General features: G+C 40.1%; 1 protein-coding gene across 2 annotated transcripts in view; it reads left to right on the top strand.

Moving 5' to 3' along the window:
• The window catches only part of LOC136847071 (U8 snoRNA-decapping enzyme-like), a 175,032-nt gene that overhangs the window by 11,072 nt on the left and 137,046 nt on the right, over positions 1-26,914 (top strand). Inside the window, exons 4-5 of one of the 2 annotated variants that reach the window (XM_067118343.1) lie at positions 16,112-16,222; positions 24,267-24,498. In XM_067118343.1, the coding sequence (XP_066974444.1) occupies positions 16,112-16,222; positions 24,267-24,470 (315 nt within the window). In that variant the 3' untranslated portion in view covers positions 24,471-24,498. Of the gene's footprint in view, positions 1-16,111; positions 16,223-24,266; positions 24,499-26,914 lie in introns of those variants that run through there. The other variant, XM_067118344.1, reaches the window with a different exon arrangement.

The raw sequence follows: 26,914 nt of genomic DNA, 5'->3' as shown, positions 1-26,914 counted from the left end.
TTGGGATCAACATCTCCCTGTATTTGGATGACTGGCTCCTTCGTTCCCAGTTGAAGGAAAGGTGCTCGGAGGACTGAAGAGTTGGGCATTCTCATCAACGTAGAGAAGTCTCACCTGTCTCCGACACAGGAGATTCTTTATTTGGGTATGGTACTGAATTCTCGGACTTCTCAGGTTTTCCCAGGCCCCAAAAGGATCGACTCTTGCCTTCACCAAGTCTGCCAGTTTCTCTCTCTCCCAGTCTGCTTGGCCTCCATAGAGCAGTCGGTGAAGTTGGGCAGACTGCACATGAGACCTCTGCAGTATTTTCTCAAGGCTAGCTGGGACAGGAAGACCCAACCGGACTCTGACGTTTTTCCCATCACACAGGAGATCAAGACAGACCTGCAATGGTGGCTGTGAGAAGGAAGACTTCTTCAAGGAAAATCTCTTCTACCTCTGAACCCCGACCTAGACTTATATGCAGACGTGTCAGACTTAGGTTGGGAGCCCTTCTAAGAGACCAAGAAGTGTCCAAGATAATGGTCCATGGATCAGAGATGCCTCCACATAAATTTCAAGGAGCTGAAGGCCATTCTCTCCTCAGATCTTTGGCAAGATGGTGATCATTTATTCTAACTTACATCCGCAAACTAGGAGGCACTCACTCCTTCTCCATCTACGAGGCCTCCAGAGACCTCCTTCTCTCGGCAGACCTGAACCAAGTCGCTCTTGTCACGTGTTACATTCAAGGGAAACTCAATGCCCTGGCAGACAAGTTGAGTCACTGCAACCAGGTCCTTCCCATGGAATGGACTCTGAATCCTCTGGTCTGCAGCAATCTATGGAAGCTTTGGGGTACTCCACTGATTGATCTTTTTGTGACGTTCAGGAATCATTGTCTCCCCCTCCTCTGCTCTCCAGCCCTGGACCCTCTGGCATGGGCAGTGGATGCCATGCTTCAGGACTAGTCATGCCTACATGTCTACGCTTTTCCCCTGTTCGGCATGATCAGAGAAATGCTAAACAAGTTCTCCTCTCATCGCAATGCCTCGATGACTCTGGTGGCTCCTTTCTGGCCGACGACAGAATGGTTCCCAGATCTGCTTCGTCTTCTGGTGGATTTCCCAAGACTGCTCCGTCAAAAACAGTCTCTCCTCAAACAACCCCACTTTCACAAGTTCCACCAAGGGTTGTCCCCTCTGCCCTGACAGGCTTCAGACTGTCTGGAGCCTTGTCAGAGCAAGGGTTTTCAAGAGCAGCTGCAGAGGCTATTGCTAGGTGCAGGCACCAGTCTTCTAGCAACCTCTATAAGTCTGAGTGGACAGTCTTCCGGAGCTGGTGCAGGCGACATAACGTCTCTTCTTCTGAGACATCTATAAGTCAGATTGCTAACTTCCTGCTCTTCTGGAGGTCATCCAAGAAATTATCGTCCTCTACCATCAAGGGGTATAGATCCATGTTAAACTCTGTTTTCAAGCACAGAGGGTTGGACCTCTCTTCCAACCAAGACTTCGTTGATCTCGTCAAATCCTTCAGCTCAACAAGACAGAGGAGATCTGTCTCATGAAATCTCGACTTACTCTTAAAGTGGCTGTCTGGCCCAGCTTTTGAACCCCTCTGTTTGATCTCTAAGGAATTTCACTAAAATGACTCTTCCTCGTCGCCTTAGCCACTACTAAACGTGTCGGCGAAATCCAGGCCATTGACAAGAGAGTAGGTCTCACACAGGGAGATGCAGCACACTCCTTCTCTCTCAGGTTCCTTGCTAAGAATGAAGATCCTTCCAAGCCCTGGCCCTGTTCCTTCTCCATTAAAAGTTTAGCAGATATCCTGGGACTGAAGGAAGAGGAGAGGTCTCTCTGTCCAGTAAGAGCTCTAAGGTACTATCTAGTCATCTGTGGTGCTCCGTTCGGAACCCTTCTTGTTTGATGTCAAAAAATGCGATCTCCTAATTTCCGAGGCACACTCTCGGATCGAGGAGGACATACTACCTTCATTTAAGGTCAAAGCTCATGAGGTTTGAGCGTTGGCAACTTCTCTAGTCTTCAGACACAACATGCCCCTCTCCTCCATCTTTCAATCTATGTATTGGAAGTGGAGGTTAGTGTTCGCATTGTATTATCCCAGAAAGTGGAAATGGTTTTTGAGAATTGTAGTACATTAGGACCTTTATCTGTGGCTGGCATGGTGTTGGGAGAGGAAGCATAGGGAGCTCTCTTTCCCTCCTCTATCTTCTTGCCTTGAGTAAGGATGTTTAGTCCAAGGTGAGCCTGGGGGTACATGGTACCTGAAGCACCCACCAGTTCTTTTAGTTGGTTTGGGTGTGGTTTTTTGTGTTACAGTGTAGGTGACAGCGTTGTATGTTTTTATTCTGGTCCTATGCCCAGGGCAAGGGCACCTATTAACCCTTAAATGCCGAGCCTCTATTTACAAAAGTGTCTGCCATATGCCGGCGGGGTTTGGAAGTTAGCGCCGAAGCGGAAAGAAAGTTTTTTTCAAAAAATCACAGCACGCTTAGTTTTTAAGATTAAGAGTTCATTTTTGGCTCCTGTTTTTCTCATTTCCTGAAGTTTAGTATGCAGCCATCAGAAATGAAAAAAATGTCATTATCATATATAAATATTGGAATATATGACAGCGCAAAAATAAATTTCATATATAATTGTATACAAATTGCGCTGTAAGTAAAATGGTTAAAGCTAATGAGCTTTTTTTTTTTCGTTGTATTGTACACTAAATTGCGATGATTTTGGTATATAACAAATTATAAAATGATCAAAGCAACACAGAGAAAATATTATCACAAAATGATGCATGAATTTGTAATGCGCGGACATAAAAAAAAGTTTTTTTCAAAAATTCACCATAAATCGAAATATTGTGCTAGAGACTTCCTGTTTGTTGCAAAATGAAGTTAAATGATTGAATATTACTAGAATGTAAGAGTTTTAGCTGACAATTGCATTTTTTCAACCATTTCGGTCGAGTCAAAGTTGACTGAAGGTTGAAATTTCAGCACTTACCGTGATTTATATGAAAATATTTCAAAACTGATAAAAGCTACAACCATGATTTATTTTTTGTTGTATTCTACATGAAATTATGCAGATTTTCATATATAAAATGTTATGTAACAGCTAATATAAAGTGGTGCAAAAATTACAACAAAGTGACTAAAGAAATTCTGAGATTTTCAGCAGAATTAGCGTGCGAGGAGGTAAGGAAAATTTTTTTTTTTAAAATTCACCATAAATCGAAATATTGTGCTAGAGACTTCCAATTTATTGCAAAATGCAGGTAAATGATTGAATATTGCTAGAATGTAAGCGTTTTAGCTTACAATTGCATTTTTCAACCATTTCGGTTGAGTCAAGTTGACCGAAGGTTGAAATTTTGGCACTTACCGTGATTTATATGAAAATATTTCAAAACTGATAAAAGCTACAACCAAGAATTATTTTTTGTTGTATTCTACATGAAATTATTCACATTTTCATATATAAAATGTTATGTAACAGCTAATATAAAGCAGTGCAAAAACTACGACAAACTGACTAAAGAATTTCTGAGATTTTCAGCAGAGTTAGGGCGCGTGTACGTAAGGAAAGAGTTTTGTTAAAAATTCACCATAAATCGAAATATTGTGCTAGAGACTTCTCGTTTGTTGCAAAATGAAGGTAAATGCTTGAATATTACTAGAATGTAAGAGTTTTAGCTTACAATTGCATTTTTTTACCATTTCAGTCGAGTCAAAGTTGACCGAAGGTTGAAATTTTGGCACTTATCGTGATTTATATGAAAATATGTCAAAATTGATAAAAGCTACAACCATGAGTTATTTCTTGTTGTATTCTACATGAAATTGCGCACATTTTAATATATAAAACTTTATGTAACGACTAATATAAAACTGTGCAAAAATTTCGACAAAGTGACTAAAGAATTTCTGAGATTGTGAGAGCCTGATGCAGTCTCTTCCAAACACGTGTGTGCTCGTGTGTTCGTCGTCCATCGGAGTAGCGAGATGTTTGGCGTCTTCACAAACAGAAACATACACACAGTTTGATACAGAAGATTTGTTGGAACATTATGAGTACATGATTAGAATGCTTGCATACATCAAGACAACAATGGTTAGGGAGAAACATACGGAAATATTGTATGGTTGAAATCGCATTCCTCTAGAGAAAGAAAACGAGATGCTCTTGTTGTCTTGTCCACTCCGATGGACGACGAACACACGAACACATACGTGTTTGGAAGAGACGGCGTCAGGCTCTTACAAGATTTTCAGCAGAGTTAGCGCAGACGTAAGGAAAAAGTTTTTTTCAAAAATTCACCATAAATCGAAATATTGTGCTAGAGACTTCTTGTTTGTTGCAAAATGAAGGTAAATGATTGAATATTACTAGAATGTAAGAATTTTAGCTTACAATTGCATTTTTTTACCATTTCGGTCGAGTCAAAGTTGACCTGAGGTTGAAATTTTGGCACTTATCGTGATTTATATGAAAATATGTCAGAATTGATAAAAGCTACAACCATGAGTTATTTTTTGTTGTATTCTACATGAAATTGCACACATTTTCATATATAAAACTTTATGTAACAGCTAGTACAAAACAGTGCAAAAATTATGACAAAGTGACTAAAGAATCTCTGAGATTTTCAGCAAAGTTAGCGCGGACGTAAGGAAAAAGTTTTTTTCAAAAATTCACCATAAATTGAAATATTGTGCTAGAGACTTCTCGTTTGTTGCAAAATGAAGGTAAATGATTGTATATTACAAGACTGTAAGAGTTTTAGCATACAATTGCATTTTTCGGCCATATCGGTAGAGTCAAAGTTGACCTAAGGTTGAAACTTTGGCACTTATCGTGATTTATATGAAAATATGTCAAAATTGATAAAAGTTACAACCATGAGGCATTTTTTGTTGTATTCTACATGAAATTTCGCACATTTTCATATATAAAACTTTATGAAAAGGCTAATAGAAAACTGTGCAAAAATTACGACAAAGTGACTAAAGAATTTCTGAGATTTTCAGCAGAGTTAGCTGATGCTTTCTTTTGGGATAAGAAAGCAATTCGCGCATGTGCAGCTGGGTCACGCTTGTAAACAAAACAACAGCATGATCCGTGAACTCCCAGCATCCCTCAAGGCGCGTGATTTAAAATTTTTTGCTAAACGAGACCTCTAAGTATTTTTCCGCGAATATTTAAAAAACTTTTTGTAGTCGACATATTTTATGTCCACTTGGCACCCGACAGACTACTTTTGTCGAAGTAAAATATGTCCAGTCAGCGTTAAAGGGTTAACTTAGCTAGCTATCGAAGTACCTCCTTCGCTGCAAAGTCGCTACTAATGGCTATACCGCCACGCCACTATGGATTACGATGAGCACCGACCAGAGGCAGTACTCACCTGCAGTGGCTCTCTTACTAGGTAAGGAAACGACAAGCATTGTACCAATGCTGGCAACTTTTCTCTTATCAAAATTATTACTTTATTAATGTTTTGAGGGAGGCTATGTCCAGGAAACCTCCCTCCTGTCAATGTGGATTCAGCTATATAATTACTTGGTAAGTTACTTATATAAAAATGATGTTTTTATAATAAAATAAAGTTTTATATATACAGTATTTACCAAGTAATTACTGAACCAGAGCCATCCCTCCTCCCCTCATGTGGACTTCAGGGTAAAAAACAAATGAAGCTCTCTGTCATGTCGATCCTCTTCCTACCCCAAAAGTGGACGGGGTTAACCACCTACACTAGCTAGTTGAATTGTTACAGCTAATTTTGAATTTTTAGGCTGCCGTGGTAGGAAATCTTATAGTTGTGTAATTACTTGGTAAGTATATATAAAATGTTATTTTATTATAAAAGTGTAATTTTTTTATGTACTTTGAGTTACATTTTATTACATGATTATTAACCCCTGTGGATGACTGACGTTAGGTAGAAGGTATCAGATGACTGGTATTATTAGTTCCATATAAGTAACTTACCAAGTAATTACACAGCTGTATTTTCCTCCCCCGAGGCAGCTTAAATTTTAAAAATCGCAGTAGCGCTTCTATTGGGGAACAATAGGACAACAAAGCAGAAAAACTCACTTCTTTTCTGCCGGCCTTCAACATAACATCGAATGTTTGCAGCAGCTTTTGTTGATTTATTTCATCAGTATTTTGAGTCTAGCCTTCCAGGATTCGGTGAAGAAGTATTCACTTCTATGTGTAGCCTTCAAACTTGTTAGCTTAGCTTAGATTGTTTTATATCTAATTTTGTGATTTACCATATCAGACTCAAGTTCCTCCAGCATTAGGTATTGTTGGGAAGGTTGTAAGACCAGGTTAACAAAAGCCACTTATGATTCTCACACGATGTGTTCAAATTGTAAGGGACAGATATGTTCAAAAGAGCTTCTTTTCTGCCGGCCTTCAACATAACATCGAATGTTTGCAGCAGCTTTTGTTGATTTATTTCATCAGTATTTTGAGTCTAGCCTTCCAGGATTCGGTGAAGTATTCACTTATATGTGTAGCCTTCAAACTTGTTAGCTTAGCTTAGATTGTTTTATACCTAATTTTGTGATTCACCATGTCAGACTCAAGTTCATCCAGCATTAGGTATTGTTGGGAAGGTTGTAAGACCAGGTTAACAAAAGCCACTTATGATTCTCACACAATATGTTCAAACTGTAGGAGACAGATATGTTCAAAAGAGCTAACTTGTGATAAGTGTAAAGCAGTAGGTGTTAAAATCTCACACAGATAAGCTTGATAGGGACAAGAAGAGGAAGGCGGCCTCTAGGGCCAAGAGTAGAGCTCATAGCCTAGAACCTAGACCTAGTGTTGTAGATGATCTTGCCATTCCTTTTTCCCCTGTTCCAGCCTTGTCTCCCATCGTCAGTCCCCCCTAACATTGTATCATTTGCTCCTGTGCTTAGCTCCCCTGCTTCCGATGCCAATGCCATTGCCAGTCTCGAGTGCAGGATTGACCTTAAGTTTAATTTAGTGGTGAACACAGTGGCTGAATTTGGGGCACCCCTAAAAGTCTTTATGGACAAAGTGAATAGTGTTGTGCCAGTGCAAGGGGAGGAGGTGGCTGCCTGTCATGCTGGTTCTCCTAGACGAAGTTCTCTGTCATACTCCCCTGAACCTGGGAGGAGAAATACTGCAGGTCCAAAGGAGGCCGGTGGTGTTTGCCCAAGGGTAGTCGTCCCCTCAGTTGAACATGTTGCACACACCCAGGCTTCGACAGACAGCCATTGGAAAAGCGTCTCAGTTAGTGCGCATCAGTTATCTTCAGACTCGGAGAATTCCAGTCCCAGCAAGAAGCGTTATTGGAGTTTTCCAGGCGAGTCTTGTCCCTTGAAGAGATGTACGGACGATGTTGACAGCTCCTCGCCTCTTCCTCACAAACGTAAGGATCCTCCTCACGGTCTTCAACCATCCTGTAGTGCTTGGCGCAGTCTTGAGTACCTTTCGCCCGAGCGTTCTTTTTCGGAGCGCCAGTATTTGGCCCCCAAGCGCCCCATTGTCAAGAAATGCACTTTGACTTCGTCCAGGCGCCCACACAAGCGCTCAATGCCTTCTCCTGAGCACCTAGTGCCAGTTCCAGTCTCTTAGTGCCCATTGCCAGCCTCTGAGCTCCCGGTGCCAGCTCTCAAGCATTTGGCACCAGCTGTCAAGCGCCTGGTGCCAGCCGAGCGCCTGACCCCCTCTTTGCCAGTTTCAAGTTCTTCTGTGCCAGTGGTACAAGATCCCTCATTGTTGCACATCAAGCAACAGTTGGGTGGCATTCTGGGTTTGCTCCATAAAGCTCTGGTTGTGACCAAACCTTCTAAGGACTTGTCTTTGTCCCCAGTTTCTTCAATTGATGAGGATTTAGTGCAATTGAGCCCCTTCAACTTAAGCATCTCTGTAGAGATATTTCCAGGCGACATTTCCGTCATACTTCCAGCCAGCGGCTCCAGTCTGGCCTGCCTTGACTTTCCTAAGGTGGTTCTCTCTTTCTCTTCGAGGAAATTACTCAAAGAGTTCAGTGATTGGCTCTCAGTGAAGAGCGAGCAGGGTAAGGCCACCTTTGCTTTTCTGCCTTCAAGGTTGACAGCCAGGAGATAACTATCATAAGCTACAGGAGAAGCTCTGTCCTTTGGAGGTGCTGCCTCCTCCCAGGGAGACTTCTCGTGTCTTACTGACTCAGCACGCCGCTAAGCCTTCTTGTCAGCGAAAGTGATGTTCATTTCCACAGAACTAGAACTGGATCATCTTGTGAAGAATATATTCAAAGCTTTCAAAGTGTTCAGTTTTCACGACTGGACATTTGGGGTCCTCGCTAAGAAAATAGAGGACTGCACTGATTTGGCAGGAGATTTCACTGCAGACTGGCTTGGCATGCTGTCGTGTGGAGACAAAGCCATTAGAGACGGCTCCCTAGAGCTTGTGGCACTTTTCTTGCTGGTGGTTCTCAAAAAGAGAGAATTTTGGTGCTCCTTCACTACTAAAGGAGTATTTTTATACAGAAATCTGCTTTATTATACTCTCCTCTGGACCACCTTTATCTTTTTCTTCAGTACACAGTCAAGGAAATAGCTATGGACCTCCAAAAAAAGTCAACCCAGGACCTGCTGGTGCAGTATTTTAAGCGCCCTAAAGAGTGTTCTTCTTTTGGCTGTAAGTCAGTTTCTCCACTTCAGCAACAACCCTTTCGTGGGAGTAGACAGGCTTTGCCTCCCAAGCCCCACTACAAGGTTCGTTTCTCAGCCAGGTCAATCAAGAGGGCTTCCACCAGACCTTCATCCAAGAAATGAAACAACAGTCCTCCATGCACCAGTGGAAGCCAGACTTTTCATTTTCTGGGAGAGGTGGAGTGCCAAAGGAGCAAAGTCTTGGACAGTCAAGACCCTGAGGGAGGGCTACTCGATACCACTAGTGTCCATGCCAATCACATTGACGGCTTACTGCAAAGGCTTCAAGAGGTATATGGCTCTTTTAGAGGAAGTGTCATTCCTTCACAGGAAGAGAGCCATAGATGAGGTAGAGGATTGCTCAACGAAAGGTTTTTACATCCGTCTTTTCGTAATCCCCAGGTCTTTGGGGGATTGGAGACCTGTCCTCGATGTCAGCGCTCTGAACTTCTTTGTCCAGAGGATGAAGTTCAAAATGGAGATGAACCAGTCAGTACTATCATCCATTCACCGCTGATGAAGTTCAAAATGGAGACGAACCAGTCAGTACTATCATCCATTCACCAGGGCGATTGGATGATTACTCTTGATATGCAAGACGCTTATTTCCATGTCTACTCTCGATATGCAAGACACTTATTTCCATGTCCTTCTTCATCCAGACTCCGGGAAGTATCTCAGGTTCGTCTTCGAGGACAGAGTCTTTCAATATCGGGCCCTGTGTTTTGGCCTCTCTACAGCTCCTCAAGTCTTAACACAAGTGCTAGCCCCTCTAGCAAAGTGGTTACATCTTCTTGGCATCAAAGTATCCCTGTACCTGGATGACTGGTTCCTCCGATCACCATCACAGGAGAAGTGCATGAAGGACCTACAGAGGACCCGTCTCGCCCAAGAGCTAGGAATTCTGATCAATCTGCAGAAGTTGCAGCTGACTCCAACTTAGGAGATTCTTTATTTGGGGATGAGGATTAACTCTCGTTGAGTTTTTGGGCTTTTCTGTCCCCCAAGAGAATTGATTCCTGTCTACTGACAGTCCACAGTTTCTCTCTCTCCCCCATCTTGTTCAGCAACTTGGTGGTCTTTTAGGAACTCTTGCCTCCATCGAACAGTTTGTAAAATTAGGCAGACTACGTATGAGAGTTCCTCTGTTCTTCCTAAGAGCAAATTGGAACAGGAAAATGCAACCAGACTCTTTGGTGTTCCCCATAACAACAGAGATCAAGTTGGACCTGCAGTGGTGTACGTCTGAAGAAAGACTTTCGGAGGTAAAGTCGCTGTGCCCTTTGAACCCTGACCTAGACTTCTTTTCACATGCCTCAGATCTAGGTTGGGGAGCCCTTCTGGGGAACATAGAAGCTTCCAGGACGTGGTCTCCGGAACAATGGAATCTGCACATCAGAGTCAAGGAGTTGACAGCCATTCATTTAGGTTGTGTTTTTTTCGGAAATGGTTGCTTACAAAACAGTAGTGGTGCACTCAGACAACACCACTGCTCTTTCCTACAGCAGGAAATAAGTCGGAACCCATTCCTTCTCCCTCTGCAAAACAACAAAAGAACTTTTCATTTGGGCAGACCAGAATCATGTGCAACTGGCACACACGTTTCATTCAAGGGGAGATGAATGTGTTGGCGGACGAACTGAGTCGTTGCAAACAGGTCCCCCCCCACAGAGTGGACTTTGGACCCCATGGTCTGCAAGGACCCTTGGAAACTGTGGGGCAGACCAACATTGGACCTTTTCACCACTTTAAGGAATCGTTGCTTTCCTCTCTTTTGTTCTCTGGTCCCTTACCCTCTGGCATGGGCAACAGATGCCATGCTTCTAAATTGGTCAGATCAAGACCTATACACATTCCCGCCATTCAGCATGGTAAGGGAAGTACTCAACAAATTTCAATCTCATCACAATGTGACAATGACCCTGGTAGTTCCGTTTTGGCCTTTCAGAGAGTGATTGCTGGACCTCCTGCGACTCTTATTGGACTTCTGAGACTGCTTCCGCAAAATCCACATCTACTCAAACAGCTCTACTTTTGGAAGTTCCACTAAGGACTACCCACTCTAGCTTTGACAGGCTTCAGACTGTCCGGAGACTCATTAGAGCGAAGGGATTTTCAAGATCAGCAGCGGAGGCTATTGCAAGATGTAGACGTCAGCCTTCTTGCCAAGTCTACTAATCTAAGTGGGCAGTCTTCTAAAGATGGTGTAGCAGACATAACAATTCGTCTTCTGAAACCTCTGTAGCTCAGTTAGCAGACTTCATCCTCTAATTGAGGACTGCCAAGTGGCTCTCTTCTTCCACCATTAAAGGGTATGGATCAATGCTGAATTTGGTTTTTAAACACAGAGACCTAGATTTTTCCTGTAACCAAGATCTGGGTGATCTGATTAAATCCTTTGAGACTTCTAAGGAAATGAAAGCTGACTCGATATCTTGGAATCTTGATGTGGTATTCAAGTGGTTAATGAGCCCCTCTTTCGAGCCTCTCCATTCCACGTCTCTCAAGAACCTAACTCGAAAGACTGTTTCTTGTGGCTTTGGCGACTGCCAAGCGAGTTAGTGAACTTCAGGCCATAGACAAGCAGGTAGGATTCGCTTAGGGAGATGCAGTCTGCACTTTCGCTCTAGGTTTCCTGGCCAAGAACAAGACACCATCCAACCCCTGGCCATGCTCATTCACTATTAGGAACCTTATGGATATCCTCTGGCCAGAAGAGGAGGAAAACGTCCTTTGCCCTGTTAGGGACCTACGGTATTACCTAGACAGAACCGAGAAAATCAGAGGCCCTTCCAGCAATCTCTGGTGCTCTGTCAAGAATCCATCTCGACCCCTATCTAAGAACACATTGTTGTTCTTCCCTAGAGATCTGATTACAGAGGCTCATTTGCAGATCCAGGAGGACGTCCTGCCTACCTTTAAGGTGAAAGCACACGACATTAGAGCAGTCACCACCTCGTTTGCTCTCAGACATAATATGTCACTCTCTGCAGTGCTTCAGTCTACTTACTGGAAGTGTAAGTCCATATTTACAACACACTATTTAACAGAGATAGAAACAGTGTTTTAAAACTGCAGTACCCTAGGTCCTTTGTCAGTGGCTGGCATGGTATTGTGGGAAGAAGCTTAGGAAGCATTCCTTTTATCCTTGATCTCTTCGCCTTGAAGTAGGGTGTCGAGTCATTGGGGAGCCTGGGGGTTACTATGTATGTACCTGGGATGCCCACCGGTTTTTTGGTGGAACGGTGGTGGTTTTTTAGTTTTCAGTGCAGGTGAAAACATTGTCTGGTTATTGTTGCCTTTTGGTACTGCGCCCAGGGCAGCGTCATCTGTTTTTTATTCTTTGCGAACAATCAGAATTGTCCTTCACTCCAAAACTCCCACTTAAAAGTAGAGGTGCCTCACGAGTATTCCACCACGTCACTACAGGTCAAGATGAGCACCGACCAGAGGCAGTAATTAACTGCAGTAGCTCTCTTAGGTAAGGAAACAACAAGCATTGTATAAATGCTAGAAAATTGTCTATTTCAAGTTCATTTTCATGACTGAATGTTTTGGAGTAGAATATGTCCATGGATCCCACCTCCCGTCAGTGTGGGATTCAGCTGTGTAATTACTTGGTAAGTTACTTATATGAAACTGTTATTTTCATGATAAAATTAAGTTTCATATATACTTACCAAGTAATTACAGATCGGAGCCCTCCCTCCTCCCCTCTCATGGACATAAGGCACAAAAGAAGTGAGTTTTCTGCTTTATTGTTCCTATTGTCCCCTGATATTGGGCGGGGTAGCCACCTTCACGAAAACAATAGAAGCGCTACCATGATTTTTAAAATTTTAAGCTGCTCCGCGAGCGGAAAATATAGCTGTGTAATTACTTGGTAAGTATATGTGAAACTTAATTTTATCATGAAAATAACATATTTCTTTTTGCTTGCCCAATTTGGAGGTATTCTGTAGTTCTGTAAAGGAACACTGTGAGGGAGGGCATATGAACATAAGGAATTTCGTCTGTTTCTCACTAGTATAAAGTTTGATGTCAAACTGGATCTTAATTTTTCTTTAATAATTTAGAATAAACTGGAATTTGAATTGCAGAAATGTTTTAAGAAAAGTCGAAGTACAGTATTTATTGTACAGATTAGAGGAATGTGAAATTAAGTAAAAATTTTATTGAATTGCTATATGCATTATACTGTGTACCCATCTCTTATAGCTGGGTTAATACAAAGCTTAGCTGCTCTTGATGGACACATGCAGGTTAAACAATAGTATCTTGGTCAAGGGCCAAACATATGCTGAGTCTGAATTTCCCTTTACTGTACTCTTTAAAGGATTGTAATTTTAATATCTTTTATATTCAGGGAATACTAAGTTTGAAAAATTTTGTGGTTTAGTTGTTGTTAGATGAATCAAGGCAGGGTAAATCTAAAATATTTATTGATTGTCAGATGTGATTACAGTTCACTTGTACTTGAAGATCTAACACTTCACTGGCCAGTCAGCTTCATCTGCAAATACAGTGCCATATCTGTAGCTCAGAAATAAAATAAGCAGTTGTCTGTCTTAGTTTATTTTCCAAACTAGATCTGATTGTTTGCAGGACATTTATAAAATACTCACATAAATGAGATAGCTCTAAGAATATAAAAGTATTAAGCTGATAGTCAAGCTTTGTAAGTGATTCCAAGTTTTACGTGGATAGCTTTATTGCTAAGTTTTAAATATAGTTATAGATCAGCTTTAAATAAGTGGAGCTGTAGATTTGAAGCCTTGATTCAAATTTTATAGGCTCCAGTAATCAGGATTAAGCCGATATGGTATACTATGGTTAAGGGCCAAAAGTAAATCTTTTCAATAAATTGCCTGGTACTTGAAAGAAATAAATTTTTATTTGCCAGGTAAGATTTGTAAATTAATTCCTTGTCAGAAAGATTAATAAAAAGTCTTAAGTAAATATAAACTCACCATGAAATGTTATGGAAATTTAGATTAGCACATTGCTGTAGCTAATTCAAGTAGCATACAATATTATGGATTAGAGAGGGTCTTTTGGCGTATCCATACTGATTAGCTTTAAGGAGAGACAAAACTTCAATAAAATCACTCTTTGTTTTTTCATATGTTGGGTTGGAATCAATTTAAGTGGAGATACAGTTTTCAGGTTGGAACAACTGTATCGGCAACACAAGTTAGTAGTAATGATCAAGAATCTCAAATCCAGTTCTCTGGAAGATAAAGTATCCCCAAAAGAAAACACATTGATTCCTGGCTTTTCACTTGACAAGGTCCTCAGTGTTAATGAACACTTACTTGTATTTATTGCAGATTAAGTTAGTTGAACCACCCAGTCACATTTCAAGACAGGGTTTTTGTAGGGGATGTGTTCTTTAATGAGACATAATTGAAGCAAGGTAAAATGGAAGAGGTTTGTTGCTAGGTGAGATAAACCAAAGGGAATAGATGAAATTAATAGGCAGAAAGTATTAGTATTTTGGTAAAGAAGGTAGAAATGGTGAGGCAAAATTACAAGGTACAGTGTGGGGTTTCACTGTCAAGATGGAATATTCCAGCATACAGAAATGAGACACTCCATGGTTTGTGATATTTGAGGTAGCCACAATGAAAAAGTAAGTAATAGTAAGAAGGCAACAAGTTGGAGAAGCAACCTCCTCCCCTCAACAAGAAACACAGAGATAGATTGAGGTCCCAACATTAGACTGATTTGCAGCCTCTGTACCATAACTTCAGTAGTCAGGGTTAAGAGTTATATGCAAGTATGAAAGTACATTTTCATTATTTATGTATATAGTAAGTATTTATGTAGTATTTATTTTATTATATAAGATACGCTGTGTATATATTTGATATTACAGTACTTCCGTATATTCAGTTCTGTTTAATATTTTGTCATATATTTATACATGGTATTTTATTCTCATTTGAACACTTTATTATGTGGAAATTTATCTTGCAAGCTCATGTCCTTTTGGCTTGTTCCATAAGAATGTCCTTATCATTATTGATAGTAAAGATGTGAAAGGTGATTACAGTACAAGCACCCTCATTTAGAGGAAGGGCATTGCTCTGGACAGAATCACATTGTATATATAACTTGTCCCAGATTATGTTAGGTTGTAGTATTTTATATTCTGATATCATATACCAGCTGTGTTTTGCATCAAATTGCGACCACGCTAGATACTGACATTTTTTTCAGTCATATTATTGTTCTGAGTGAAATGCAAGACAAATACATTCACTATTTGTTTTGACGGGAATACAAACTTATGCTTTCGTAGGTGGAGTACTCGGTGCCATAATGTGCTGAGTAGGTTTGTATGTTGGAAGAAATACAAATTACTTTGAATTTGGTATTTTTCCCTGTGTGAGCAACTCAGGGTTTTCCATTTTTATAAGCACTTCCTTATAACAAACAGACCTCTATTCACGTTTAAACTCCTTTTTTGGACTAGACTTCATCCATGTCAGGACAATGATTCATTACTAGGAAGTAAAAGCCCTTCGTTAGCCGAGTCGGTTGTGCTTCAGACTGTCACTCGATGGGCCGGAGTTCTATTTCCCCGGCCGGCTGATGAAGAGTTAGAGGAATGTATTTCTGGTGATTGAAAATCATTTCTCGCTATAATGTGGTTCGGATTCCACAATAAGCTGTAGGTCCCGTTGCTAAGTAACCAATTGGTTCTTAGCCACGTAAAATAAGTCTGATCCTTCGGGCCAGCCCTAGGAGAGCTGTTAATCAGCTCAGTGGTCTGGTAAAACTAAGGTATACTTAACTAGGAAGTAAACAAGGGTTCTTCTTAGGAGAGTAGGTCATTTGCATTGTTTATAATGACTACTGTGATGTCCTTCCAGCAATTGCTTCAATATTGGGAGTGCCTATTGTTTGCAATAATGTACTGATGAACTGAAGCAGAAAAGCAGAAAAACAGCAGCTGTCTCAGAAAAAGGCTTGCCCTTCTTATTACCAACCAAGTCATCAAGGAATGCATCTGCAGACAGACTAACCTGGAATGTTAAGAGTAGGTTTGTAGATACTCCTATGACAATGTAACTGTTGTCACATAATCCTCGTCCTTTGATGAGATGAAAGAAGGGTGGAAGATATTCATCCAGTCCAATGGGCATATTGGGAGATGGGGGCCATTAAGTCCTTACTACTGAATGGCTGAAGAAAAAGTGGCTACCATTGGTAGGTGAGTGAGGGTATTACCCTATCCTCCCTTGACCATCAGTTAGCTGCCTTATTACCAAGTTCAACGGCCATTCCACCTCCTGCTGATGAATATTTCTAATGTAAAAGGCAAGGGTTTGCATACCTAGGAAAAATAGACATTGCTTAAAAAATTTGTTATTTTTGTGAAAGTTATTATGCTAGAAGCTATTACATTAATGTATTTATTTACAGGTGGATCATGATAAAAACTTGGTCTTGCATTTCTTTATTACTAAGATAACTGAAAGTCAGTATGCTGACTTGGAAAAGAAGTGTCTTTTAGCTCCTGAATATGGAAATGAGGTAAGATTACAGTATTTAGCTTTAGTGTATAGTGTTGAGGAAAGTGAATAGTAAGAGGATTATATAGTGAATTATGTGGGTGTTAAAGCTTATATTTGAATTCATGGAATTGAAGTTGCAGTCTGCCCTGTAAATAACCTGGGGTTTTATGTTGAGGATTGAATAACAATTTATATAGAATAAATTTCCCAAAATGTAGAATGAATGGAATTATAAACCTAAAACTGATGAAGTTCTCAAAAAAGTATATTTTCAGCAACTTCATTTCAGAAATATCACAGATAAGGTGTTGTGACATGCACTCTATTAGAACTGGTCGTACTGAATTCACACACTTTGTTTTTTATGACAAACCTGTCCATACATGCATAATTCTTATTGTTAAATGTGTGTGTTATTCAGGATAGACAACTGTATATGTACTGTACTGTTCAAATAATGAAAATATTTTCATAAATGATTGTCATTCCTGACTTAGTTTCTGTTGAAAAAGCAGCCGAACTTGCATATAAAGTATGTTTAATATTGATTAAAATGACAAGTGATTTTACATCAGATTTTATTTTTATGGGGTCAGACATAAAATGAGTTCTTTCTAATCTTCTCTCTCCTATGCTCCTCCTGCCTGAACTCTCACAGATACATGTTCATAAACTTAGTATTTGCTACCATTAACCTCTTACCCTTCACCATCTCCTGATTGATTGCATTAATTCTGTGATCTTTGCTCTCACACATTCCTTGTTGTGCTCCGGTATATTTATTAAGCCTTTTTCTTTATTATTGACCCGTAGAGTTTTTTTATTTTTTATTATTTTAGTACAAATATAATGTTAGATTTTCCTTCAGTTAGATTTTTTTCAGTGCCTGTGCATGGTTCCGTGGGATCACGCGGATGTTTTCATGATGCTAAGCCAGGCTAGAGTCTCAGCAAATATAATGTTAGATTTTCCTTCAGTTAGATTTTTTTCAGTGCCTGTGCATTTTTCCGTGGGATCACGCGGATGTTTTCATGATGCTAAGCCAGGCTAGAGTCTCAGCATATTTAGGAACTTAGAATGTTTGTCATGTCTTCCCTTTATATAAGTTAGTTTTATTCTTTCTCATTTGGCATTGCTCACCCAGTCACTTGCTATAAGTGAGAGGTAGACTAGCTTTGTTCCTGTAGCATGTACAGAGTACTTATGATGTATCTATTATTTTGTGGTCTCTTAGCATTATTTTTCAGACTTCAAAATAATCATGGCATCTCTTGATGCCTAATGTATTGTTATTTTGTCCTCATAACTTTTGTGAAAGTAGTCATGTAATTGTTTTTCATGTCATCATGTGTACTCTTATTTACCTTCCAGCCTTTCATAGTTGCTCTTTGGATACTGCCTAATCTAATTTTTTCTGTATGTCTCCTAATTTTTTTTTTTTTTGTTCATTAGCTCCAACTTGACTTGGCCTATATATGACCTTTTGATAAGGGTAGGCTAATCCTTGAGAGCTGTAAAATGAGACTGCATTAAACAAGACATGAGAAACAGGAATAGTTGAGGGTAGGACACAAGATAGAAACACATGGAAAAGGCTCATTAAAAACAATGGCCCCAACTAGGAATTAAGTTGAAAAGAAGACGATGATGACTCAGGTTTTGGGTGAGAACACATTTTCCTCCTTTCCATGATAATAGAAATGACAATACGTAGCTTTTTTGGCTTTTTATTGAAACTATTCATATAGGCAACCTTTACCTTTATCGTTCCTACATTCTGTTGCAGACCATTTCCAGTACAGACAATGTTCACCCTGTGTACTGAATTGCTGCGATTTGATAGAACTTTTTTTTTTTTTTTTTTTTCAATTTGCCATGGCTCATTGGACTGGAAGGCTTAGCAAAGATTATAAATTTACATACCCCATAGTCTTTTAGTATGTGTTCCAAGAATATGCAAAAGACCCATGTGTAACCTGTTACAGATATCGATAAGTTCCCAGCTGCAGGTCTTCAAAGGGTATTTTGCAGAATATTGTCTCTCCTTTTTGTAGCCACTTCTTGACTTGACAATGAGAATCATCTGGCTTCTTTTCTATCTGGTATTTTTGTTCTAAACCTGACTAAGGCCCACTTGAAGCCAGATTACCGAGTAGTTATTTCTTCAGATAATGAAACCTCCTCCAGGGAAGGAAATTCTGCTATTGTCTCACTCTCCCTGGTTTTCATTCTCTCCTCTACACTGACTGTCTTTGGATCGTAGCACAAAGTGACCTTGCATTTTTCTCTACCATTGCAAAGGCATCAGAGGCAATTTTTCTCTTCAAGAATGCTTTGGAGTGCTAGCCCTTTATTTAATCTTGACTAGGCCAGTGTAGTCTTCTGTACCCTTCCAGTATTAAGTCCATGGAATTGTGGGTTTTGCTTTTCCTCCAAAATTTGACCTTAGTCTGAATGGCATCATATTATTGATCTGTTCCCCTTGAGGCATTATATAAAAGCCCTTCTTCAATAGTACTGTACTTGCATGCAAGAATAGTATTAACAGATACTACCTTGCTTATATGGAAACTAGAACTTACATTATCCTTTCCTTAACTGTATTGAAATGACCTCTAATCCAGTTGATGGACTCTAGCATTCTTGCCCAATATCTTCTCAAATTAGTTTATAATGAGGCAACAAGTAAGAAGCAGGTTCAAGGTATTCTAATTTATTTTCACAAAATCTGGGACAGGCCAAGAACTCTTGCGAGCGGAAAAGTAGCATTTGACATTAGAGGAAAACAGAGGGACGTCTGTGTACAGTCAGATGTGTTTTCTCACACCTGAAGAATGGTTAACAATTCTATATACAGATTAGGAAGAGATTTAAAATGCATATGTCTAGATTGCTTGCAATGCCTTACATACATTAGTAATTACAATTCTGACAAGGACGTCAGAAAATGCATAAAAGATTGTTTGAATCAGGAGCGGTGGATCTGTTTCTTGAGAGTCTTGGTGCGTCATGTAGATTTTTGTTTTGGAGCGAGGATGCCGTGAGGGTCCCAGCGACAGCTCTGAACCTCACAGTACTCCTCCCCCCCAAGAAAGCCTAAGGGACTGAGTCAGTCTGGGATATAGGCTGGTTTTAATCTGTCGGTGGAGACCCAGGTGATTTTCCCATCCACTGTCAGCTGATATGCTTTCTCTCTGCATTGCAGTATGCGCTTTATCTCTGCATTGCAGTATGCGGTGTGGTCCCGAGTAGGCTAGAGAGAGGTGGGGCTTGTATGTGTCCATTCTTATGAACGCATATTTTGCTGTTTTAAGGTCGTCAGGGACATATTCTTTTCTTCCTATGTCGTATGTTGTCTTCACCGGCATGATGTTTTCCAACGCTCTACGGATGTCTGGAAGAGTCGTGGGCTCTGTCAAGTCTTCATAAACATCTGCAGTTATTGTCAATGCTTGGCCATAGATTGCTTCTGCCGGTGATGCGTTGAATGCTGTGTTTGGGTCTGTTCTTAATCCCAGCAAGACCCCGTGGTAATTCATTTCTCCAATTCCTGGTAGCCTTGACATCTGGTGGTGAGTGCTGATTTGAGGGAGCGGTGCAGCTGCTCCACCATGCTGTTCACTTCTGGGTTGTATGTTGTTGTGTGAATGAGTTTTGTACCGAGGCTGGCGGTGAAGGAGGGCCATAAGGTGGAGGTGAAGTTAGCTCCTCCGTCGCTTGTTATGTACTGCAATACTCATGTCTATCGGTGCTTTCACACAACTCTCTGCTGTCTGCTACCTTACAGGTATTACTTCTGGCCATCTGGTATTCCTGTCGATGATCGTAAAAAGATACCTGTACCCCTCGGAGGGGGGCAGGGGTCCCATGATGTGGATGTGGATGTGGGCCAGTCTTCGCTGTGTTGGAATTCTCCAATCCTCATCTCTGTTTGCCTCGTTATTTTTAACGTTTGGCATGGGAGGCATTCTCTTGCCCACTTTTTGTTGTTCTCTTTCATTCCCCACCAGATTTACCGCTCCGACAATGTTCTGGCTGTGGATCTGCCTGATGGGTGGAACAGGCTGTGAGCAAGGTTGAAGGCTTTCTTTCTCAACCCTAATGGTAGATATGGGCAAGGGCATCCGGTACTCATCTCGCAGGCAATGGTCATCGCTCAGTCATTAATGGATAGGTTGCTCCGTGTAAGGGTGGGGTTCTCCTGCCGAAGTTGCTGTAGGTCCATGTCATCCTTCTGAGCCAATGCTGTTTCAGGATATGATATCCTGATCTGGACAATGTTGATGAATTTTCGGGAAAGGGTGTCTGCCACGTTGTTGGAAGAGCCCTTTAAGTATCTGATGGTGCATGAGTGTTCTGCTATTGACGATAGGTGACGCTGCTGTCTTGCTGACCAACCATCTCTGCTTTTGGTGAAGGCATGTACCAGTGGTTGGTGGCCCATCTGCACCACGAATTGTCATCCTTCTAGCATGGCTCTATGGACTGCCAGTAACTCTCGGTCGAATGTGGAGTACTTTTGTTCTGCTGGCGATAACTTTTTGCTAAAGAATGCCAACGGGCGACAATCATCGTTTGTGACTTGTTTTGAGTACCGTGCCCATCGCTGTGCTACTCGGATCCGTCATTAGGGCAAGGGACCTATGAGGTAAAGGAAAGATTAGTGTGGCAGCAGAGGTGGTTGCTTTTTTAGCTAGTGTGAAGGCTTTATCTTGTTTTTCATACCAGCATAGTTTTTTAGGTTTTCTTTTAAACAATCGTATATTGGGGCCATTATTTCAGCAAGGTTTGTTATGAAACGGTGGTAATAATTAATCATTCCCATGAATTCTTGGACTGTTTTGATTGTTGTTTGTTTTGGGGAGTTGGTGACTACTTGGATCTTCGTTGGGAGGGGCCTGACACTGTCGGGGCTTATTTGGTGACCAGGGATTCCACCACTGATTTTGCCCATTCGCTTTTGTCTTTTCGGGTAATAAGTCTGTTTTCTTTAAGCATTTGCAGAACCTGCCTAACGCCTCTTTATGTGTTGTTTGATGTTGAGGCTGAATATCAGTGTATCGTCGACGTAGATGATGAAGAGGAGTAGGTTGCCCAGGATTTTGTCCATCAGATGTTGGAAGGTCGCACCTGAGTTCCGAAGGCTGAAGCTGCTGTAGTTGAAGGTGTATGTGCTGAAGGGGATGAGAATGGCTGTTTTTTCTATGTCCTCCTTTGTGACTGGAACTTGGAAGTATCCCTTTATCAGGTTGATCTTCATAAATATTTTGACACCCTCCATCTGGTTGGTTATGTTGGTGATGTTCGGTAGTGGATACCTGTTAGATGCTGTCTTGATGCTGAGTCTCTGGTAGTTGCTGCAGGGTCGCCATGTTCCATCAGGTTTTGGTAGTGTGTGTAGAGAAGATGCCCATGGGCTGGAGGCTTTTTGGCATATTCCTGCCCTTTCCATGTCCTGGAGAGCTCGTTTGGCATTTCTGGGGCCAAATGTCTAAAATGGGTGTGCACTGGGGGGACGTTCGGTGACTGTGTGGTGCTGGACGTGGTGCTTTGTCCACGTTTGGTCAGATTGTGCTGCTGGTTGTCCATAAATACCTTCGGGAACTCCTGTAGGAGGCGACTTATCTCTGGTGCTGGAGTCGGTGTGAGTGGGGCTACGCGGTTGGTCGTGTGATCAGCTGCTGTTTCGCTACGTCAACAAGCATGTTGTGGGCTTTTAGGAAGTCTGCTCTCCTAAAAGTGCGATTGTTACGTCTGCTGTGACTAATGTCCAGTTGTACTGCTTCCCGCTGAACAACACTTTCATGGTCCTTTTCCTGTATATTTTCAGCAGGGCTCTGCTGGCAGTGGACACCTGTAGGGTGCTGGAGTTGGACTGAGGTGTTTGTGTGGGTTGGCTGGCACGAATAATTTGAATGTGCTGGTGTCAACCAGGAACTCCATTTTTTATCTTTTTCTATGATGAAAAACATGTCGAGTCTTTTTGCTTGTACAGTACCTGGAAGAAAGACGGCAGAAAGCAGGTGCGATTTCTCTTACAAGGCTACTGGTCTGCCCACCGCTGATGTATTTTGTTGGGTCACTGTTGCGACCCTTTTGCATGTTTTTTGACGTGGCAATCATTTTCACATTTTCAGGCTTCACTCCCAAACCTCCAGTGGTAGAAACAAATGCCCTTGGGACATTCTTCTGTTTTGGGATTGTATTTGGGTTTGTTTTTTCACCGGGAGTTCTGGTAGCGGTGTATGGGGGCGGTGGGACCCTTTGGATCGCTGTCCGTCTCTGTGTCAGTCTGCTGCTGCTACAGGTGGTTGTGTAGGCTGTGTCGACTTGTGGCCATCGATGGCATTGACTGTCTTCAGGAAATCGTCGAGGTCCATGGTTGATGCGTTGGGGATGGCTGTGACTGTTTGGTGGGGTAATTTTGTGAGTAGGACCTCTCACACAAGGTCCAATGTAGTCTCTGGGTGGTTGTCTGTGGCAGGGATCATAACTAGCCACCGCAGTTGCTTGTAGGCGTGCAGCGGCCACTGGTCTCCTGTTGCTGCCCCTATGTTGTGCAGGAATTTCGTAGCTCTGAGAATGGGTGGCATGCTGAAGGATGACCTTAGTTGGGCCTTCAGTGTTTTGTAGGTGACGGTTGTCTTTTGTTCGGCGAGCCATTCTGTGATCTGCTTGAAGACATTGTCTGGCAGGAACTTGAGGACGGCATTGGCTTTGCAGGATGAAGAGATCTTTTTAGACCTGAAGATAGTCTCTGCTCTGAAGAACCAGGCCTCGTGGTTAGAAAGCTTGCAATGCCGTACATACATACATTAATAATTACAATTCTGACAAGGACATAAAGTATCTTCTGAAAAATGCATAAAAGATCCTTTGAATCAGGAGCTCTGGATTTGTGTTTCCTGAGTCTCGGTGTGTCATGTAGATTTTTGTTTTGAAGCGAGGATGCCCTGAGGGTCCCGGCGACAGCTCTGGACCCCACAAGTTCAAGGGGGATGTCTGGGTTTAGACATTTTGAGAAATAGGATGCCTCTTACATAGGAACTAATTTCAGCATTAGTTGCACAATTACCAGCCTTTTACATTCCACATCCCGTTCACTGGAGTTGCATGGCAGAAACTTTTCCCTGGTTTCTTCCTGGGTTAGCCAGAATTCAGGCTTTACACTTTGGGAAACAAGTTGTCTGAGGTGGGGCACAAAGAATATGTACAAGAAGAGTCAACCAGAACAGCAGGAAAGAACGCTGCAGTAGTGCCTTAAATCACTTACCCATTTAATGAAGTTTATCAATTCCTGCTGTCTGAGCATCAGGTACTCGTTGGTACATGCAAAGCTTGTGCATTTGGATCCCATCTTTGGTTCTTAAATGCTGATCTGTCTTTGAAGAATTTTCATGAATGTGAGGCTTTAGCATAGCTATTAATTTCATTAATATAAAGTTAATTTAGTATTTTAGTTACACACCTTTAAGTTGTCATGGTTGATGTTTCATACAGTCCTCAGTACTTTATATCAAAAGTTTTATATTTTCCCTGTATGAAGCTAGCCAGCCTTATGAGAGTTAATAATTTTAATTTGTAAATAAGTTTGAAATATACTAGTAATAATGATTATCCTCTGAATGAAAGCTGAAGCTTTTCCATTTGCTTGTGTAATCAGAAAAATAATTTCCAAGGTCCAGACCATGTTGAATTGTAAGAACATAAAAATGCACCACAGGCATATTTCAAAAGTTGCGTTTCTGTATTTGTATGCAAAACCTTTCTCATGAATAGGAGTTGGGGTATCATGTATTTTCAAGTTTGTCATGATATATTAATATGGTTATTACTGTATGTTTGTAGTGTACACTGGACTTTGGTCCTGTTGGGATTATTTTCCGGGCAGTTAGTACTCGAGTAATTTTCTGAGATAAGAAAATCTCCCTTTCATGGTGAAAGGTTGCAAGTTACTTTGTTTTTTTTGTAGTATGGCAGGTTAATCAGTAGTATGGTGTTAGTGGTAAGTAAGATGTGAGTGCCTTCACTTGTTTTAACTAACATTTTCTCTCTTTTCAAAGGTATTCGGAACTGTAAGAGTTCCCCTCTACACTATGGCGAACATGTATAGTGGGTTACCAGCATTTTTGAACAACAAATTTGTTGGTACTGCAAAACAACAGTTGCTTCTAACATTATTTCATATGAAAATATTGACGGAAGAGGAAATTGGTGATGCTATGTACAAAAGTCAAAATCTTAAACTAGCTCCAAATAGATTTTAAGGTTTTGAGGAACTTACATTATAGGTTGCTCTTTTTTGTCACAAGGCAAACAGTTGCATTGTAAGGAATTCTTAGTTTTGTCTTCTGTAAAATAACAGAAGTATCATTGATTAGTGTCTGGTACAGTATTAAATGCATATTGAAATCTTGTGCACACACACACACATATGATTTATATATAATGGATATATATATATATATATATATATATATATATATATATATATATATATATATATATATATATATATATATATATATATATATATATATATATATATATATATATATATATATATATATATATATATATACATACATATATATATATATATACATGCATATATATACATACAGGCAGTCCCCGATTTACAACGGGTCCGGCTTATGACGTTCCGAGGTTACGACGCTTTTCCGATATATTCATCAGAAATTATTTCCCGGTTTACGACGCATGTTCCAGGGTTACGACGCATCGTACGCCGATCCGACGGAAGAAATATGAAAACGGCAGAATAATAAAAATTTGGAGGGTTTTTCGATGAAAAACTCAATACAAATGTAGTTTACGTTGTTTTCAATACACCCAGAGCATTAAAAGTCAGGTTTTCTTAGGATTTTTGACGATTTTCGACGATTTTTTGGTTTACGATAAAATTTTCGCTTACACGCGGTATAAGAACGGAACCCCTGTCAGTAAACTGGGACTAACTAGTATATATATATATATATATATATATATATATATATATATATATATATATATATATATATATATATATATATATATATATATATATATATATATATATATTAAGGTTTGCTGAACAATATGAGGTTACTATTAATGAAGAAAAGTACATCAAAATGCAATTCTTCCGGATAAATAGTTTTTCAAGGTGATTATTGATATAAAATGTAATTTGATGTGATTATAAAAGTTTATCATTTCATGTTCTATACAATTTTTCTTACCAGTAGAGGGTTTCTAGTTTGATTATAAAGATGTAGTGTAGTAGGGGTAAACAATGTATTCAATACATGGATTTATTATAATGCATTGATTATGCCAACAGAAACATTATGTTCACAAAGATTTGGTTGGTTATGTATTTGTTTTGACACATGAATATATTTGAAGTACTGTTTGATTAACCCCAGTGTTCAGTCTTTGCATGAAAAATTATTTGGATGATTATTGTTTGTATATAAGTCAAGATGTTAATATTTATTAATTCATATTATGCCTCATAACTTTAATAAGAAATGTTTTTATATGTTTTTATATGTTTAACAGTTGAAATGCTATATATAACTGTAAAGCATCTGTATTCTTTGCAGTACAAAATGCTGTACTTATTTGTTATTATAAAGTACGCTGCCGAATATCTCTCAATATGAAATATTTCTTTTATCATAATATATTATCTGTTGAAAAGGAAACTAATACTGTATAGTGCCTAAATTGTAAAGGTAATTAATAAAGTTCTAATTTTTTTTAGTTTTTCTTACATACGTTTTAAATGGAGTTTGTGTCAAGATACAGTACCACGAAGATAGTATATCCCTTTTCCCTCCTGCTATTGTGAGGTCAGAGTGGCATTTGTTTTAGACTGGACATATATCCAAGCATATCATATTGGGTTGGCAGGTTGAAAATTATGATGTTTGTATGCTGAACCTTTCAGTTATTTGCTTTATTCTGAACTTTTATCATCCCATTGCATGCTGAAAATTGGAATTTCCAGTCTTTTCATCTTGAGAATTAAAAAAAAATTGCAGTACTATATCTAAATTTCATATTTTTGTGGCAGTTACTGCCCCCAAAAAGGCCAAAGAGCAATTTATATTTATCAGTGCAGGATCAGAATCTTTATTCATGTATCTTTATAACAATTATAGAATAATTTTATCTCCAGATTTTTTAATAAACTAGTACTCTTACCTTGCAGAGTCTTGAATTCTAACTTAATTTGAAAATTAACATTATTAAATTCTTTGGCCCATTGAGGACTCAACAAATTTGTCATGATGGCCTTAGTACTTGGTCTACAAGTTAACTTTAATTGGAAGATTTATTATAACCTGGGACTGAAGCTCACTAATTACATCCAGGTAAAAATTATGCCTAGACTCTTGATGAGATGTTGTATACCTTTCATTTCACTGTGAGAAATAGGAACTCAAGTTTTGTGAAGAGGCTTGTCCAACTCAGGGCTTGGGCGTATCAGCATAATTTGAGAACTACTATGGTATGTAATTGAAAGTCGTCAGTTCATCATCATAAACGTTTCTACCCTAATTTATCCCTTCATAGGGTTAGTTGTGAAGTTAGCTCTCTTCACTGTATTATCCAATGCTCCTGTCTGAACCCCCATCAGGTTGAGGTCTTCATCTGCCCTTTTTTCCATGATTCACGGGGCCTTCCCATAAGTGCTTATCCT

This window comes from Macrobrachium rosenbergii, chromosome 16 (genome assembly GCF_040412425.1).
Source record: "Macrobrachium rosenbergii isolate ZJJX-2024 chromosome 16, ASM4041242v1, whole genome shotgun sequence".
NCBI lineage: Eukaryota > Metazoa > Arthropoda > Malacostraca > Decapoda > Palaemonidae > Macrobrachium > Macrobrachium rosenbergii.
The sequence above is the reverse complement of the archived record's forward strand: the minus strand, read 5'-3'. Positions and strand labels throughout refer to the sequence as shown.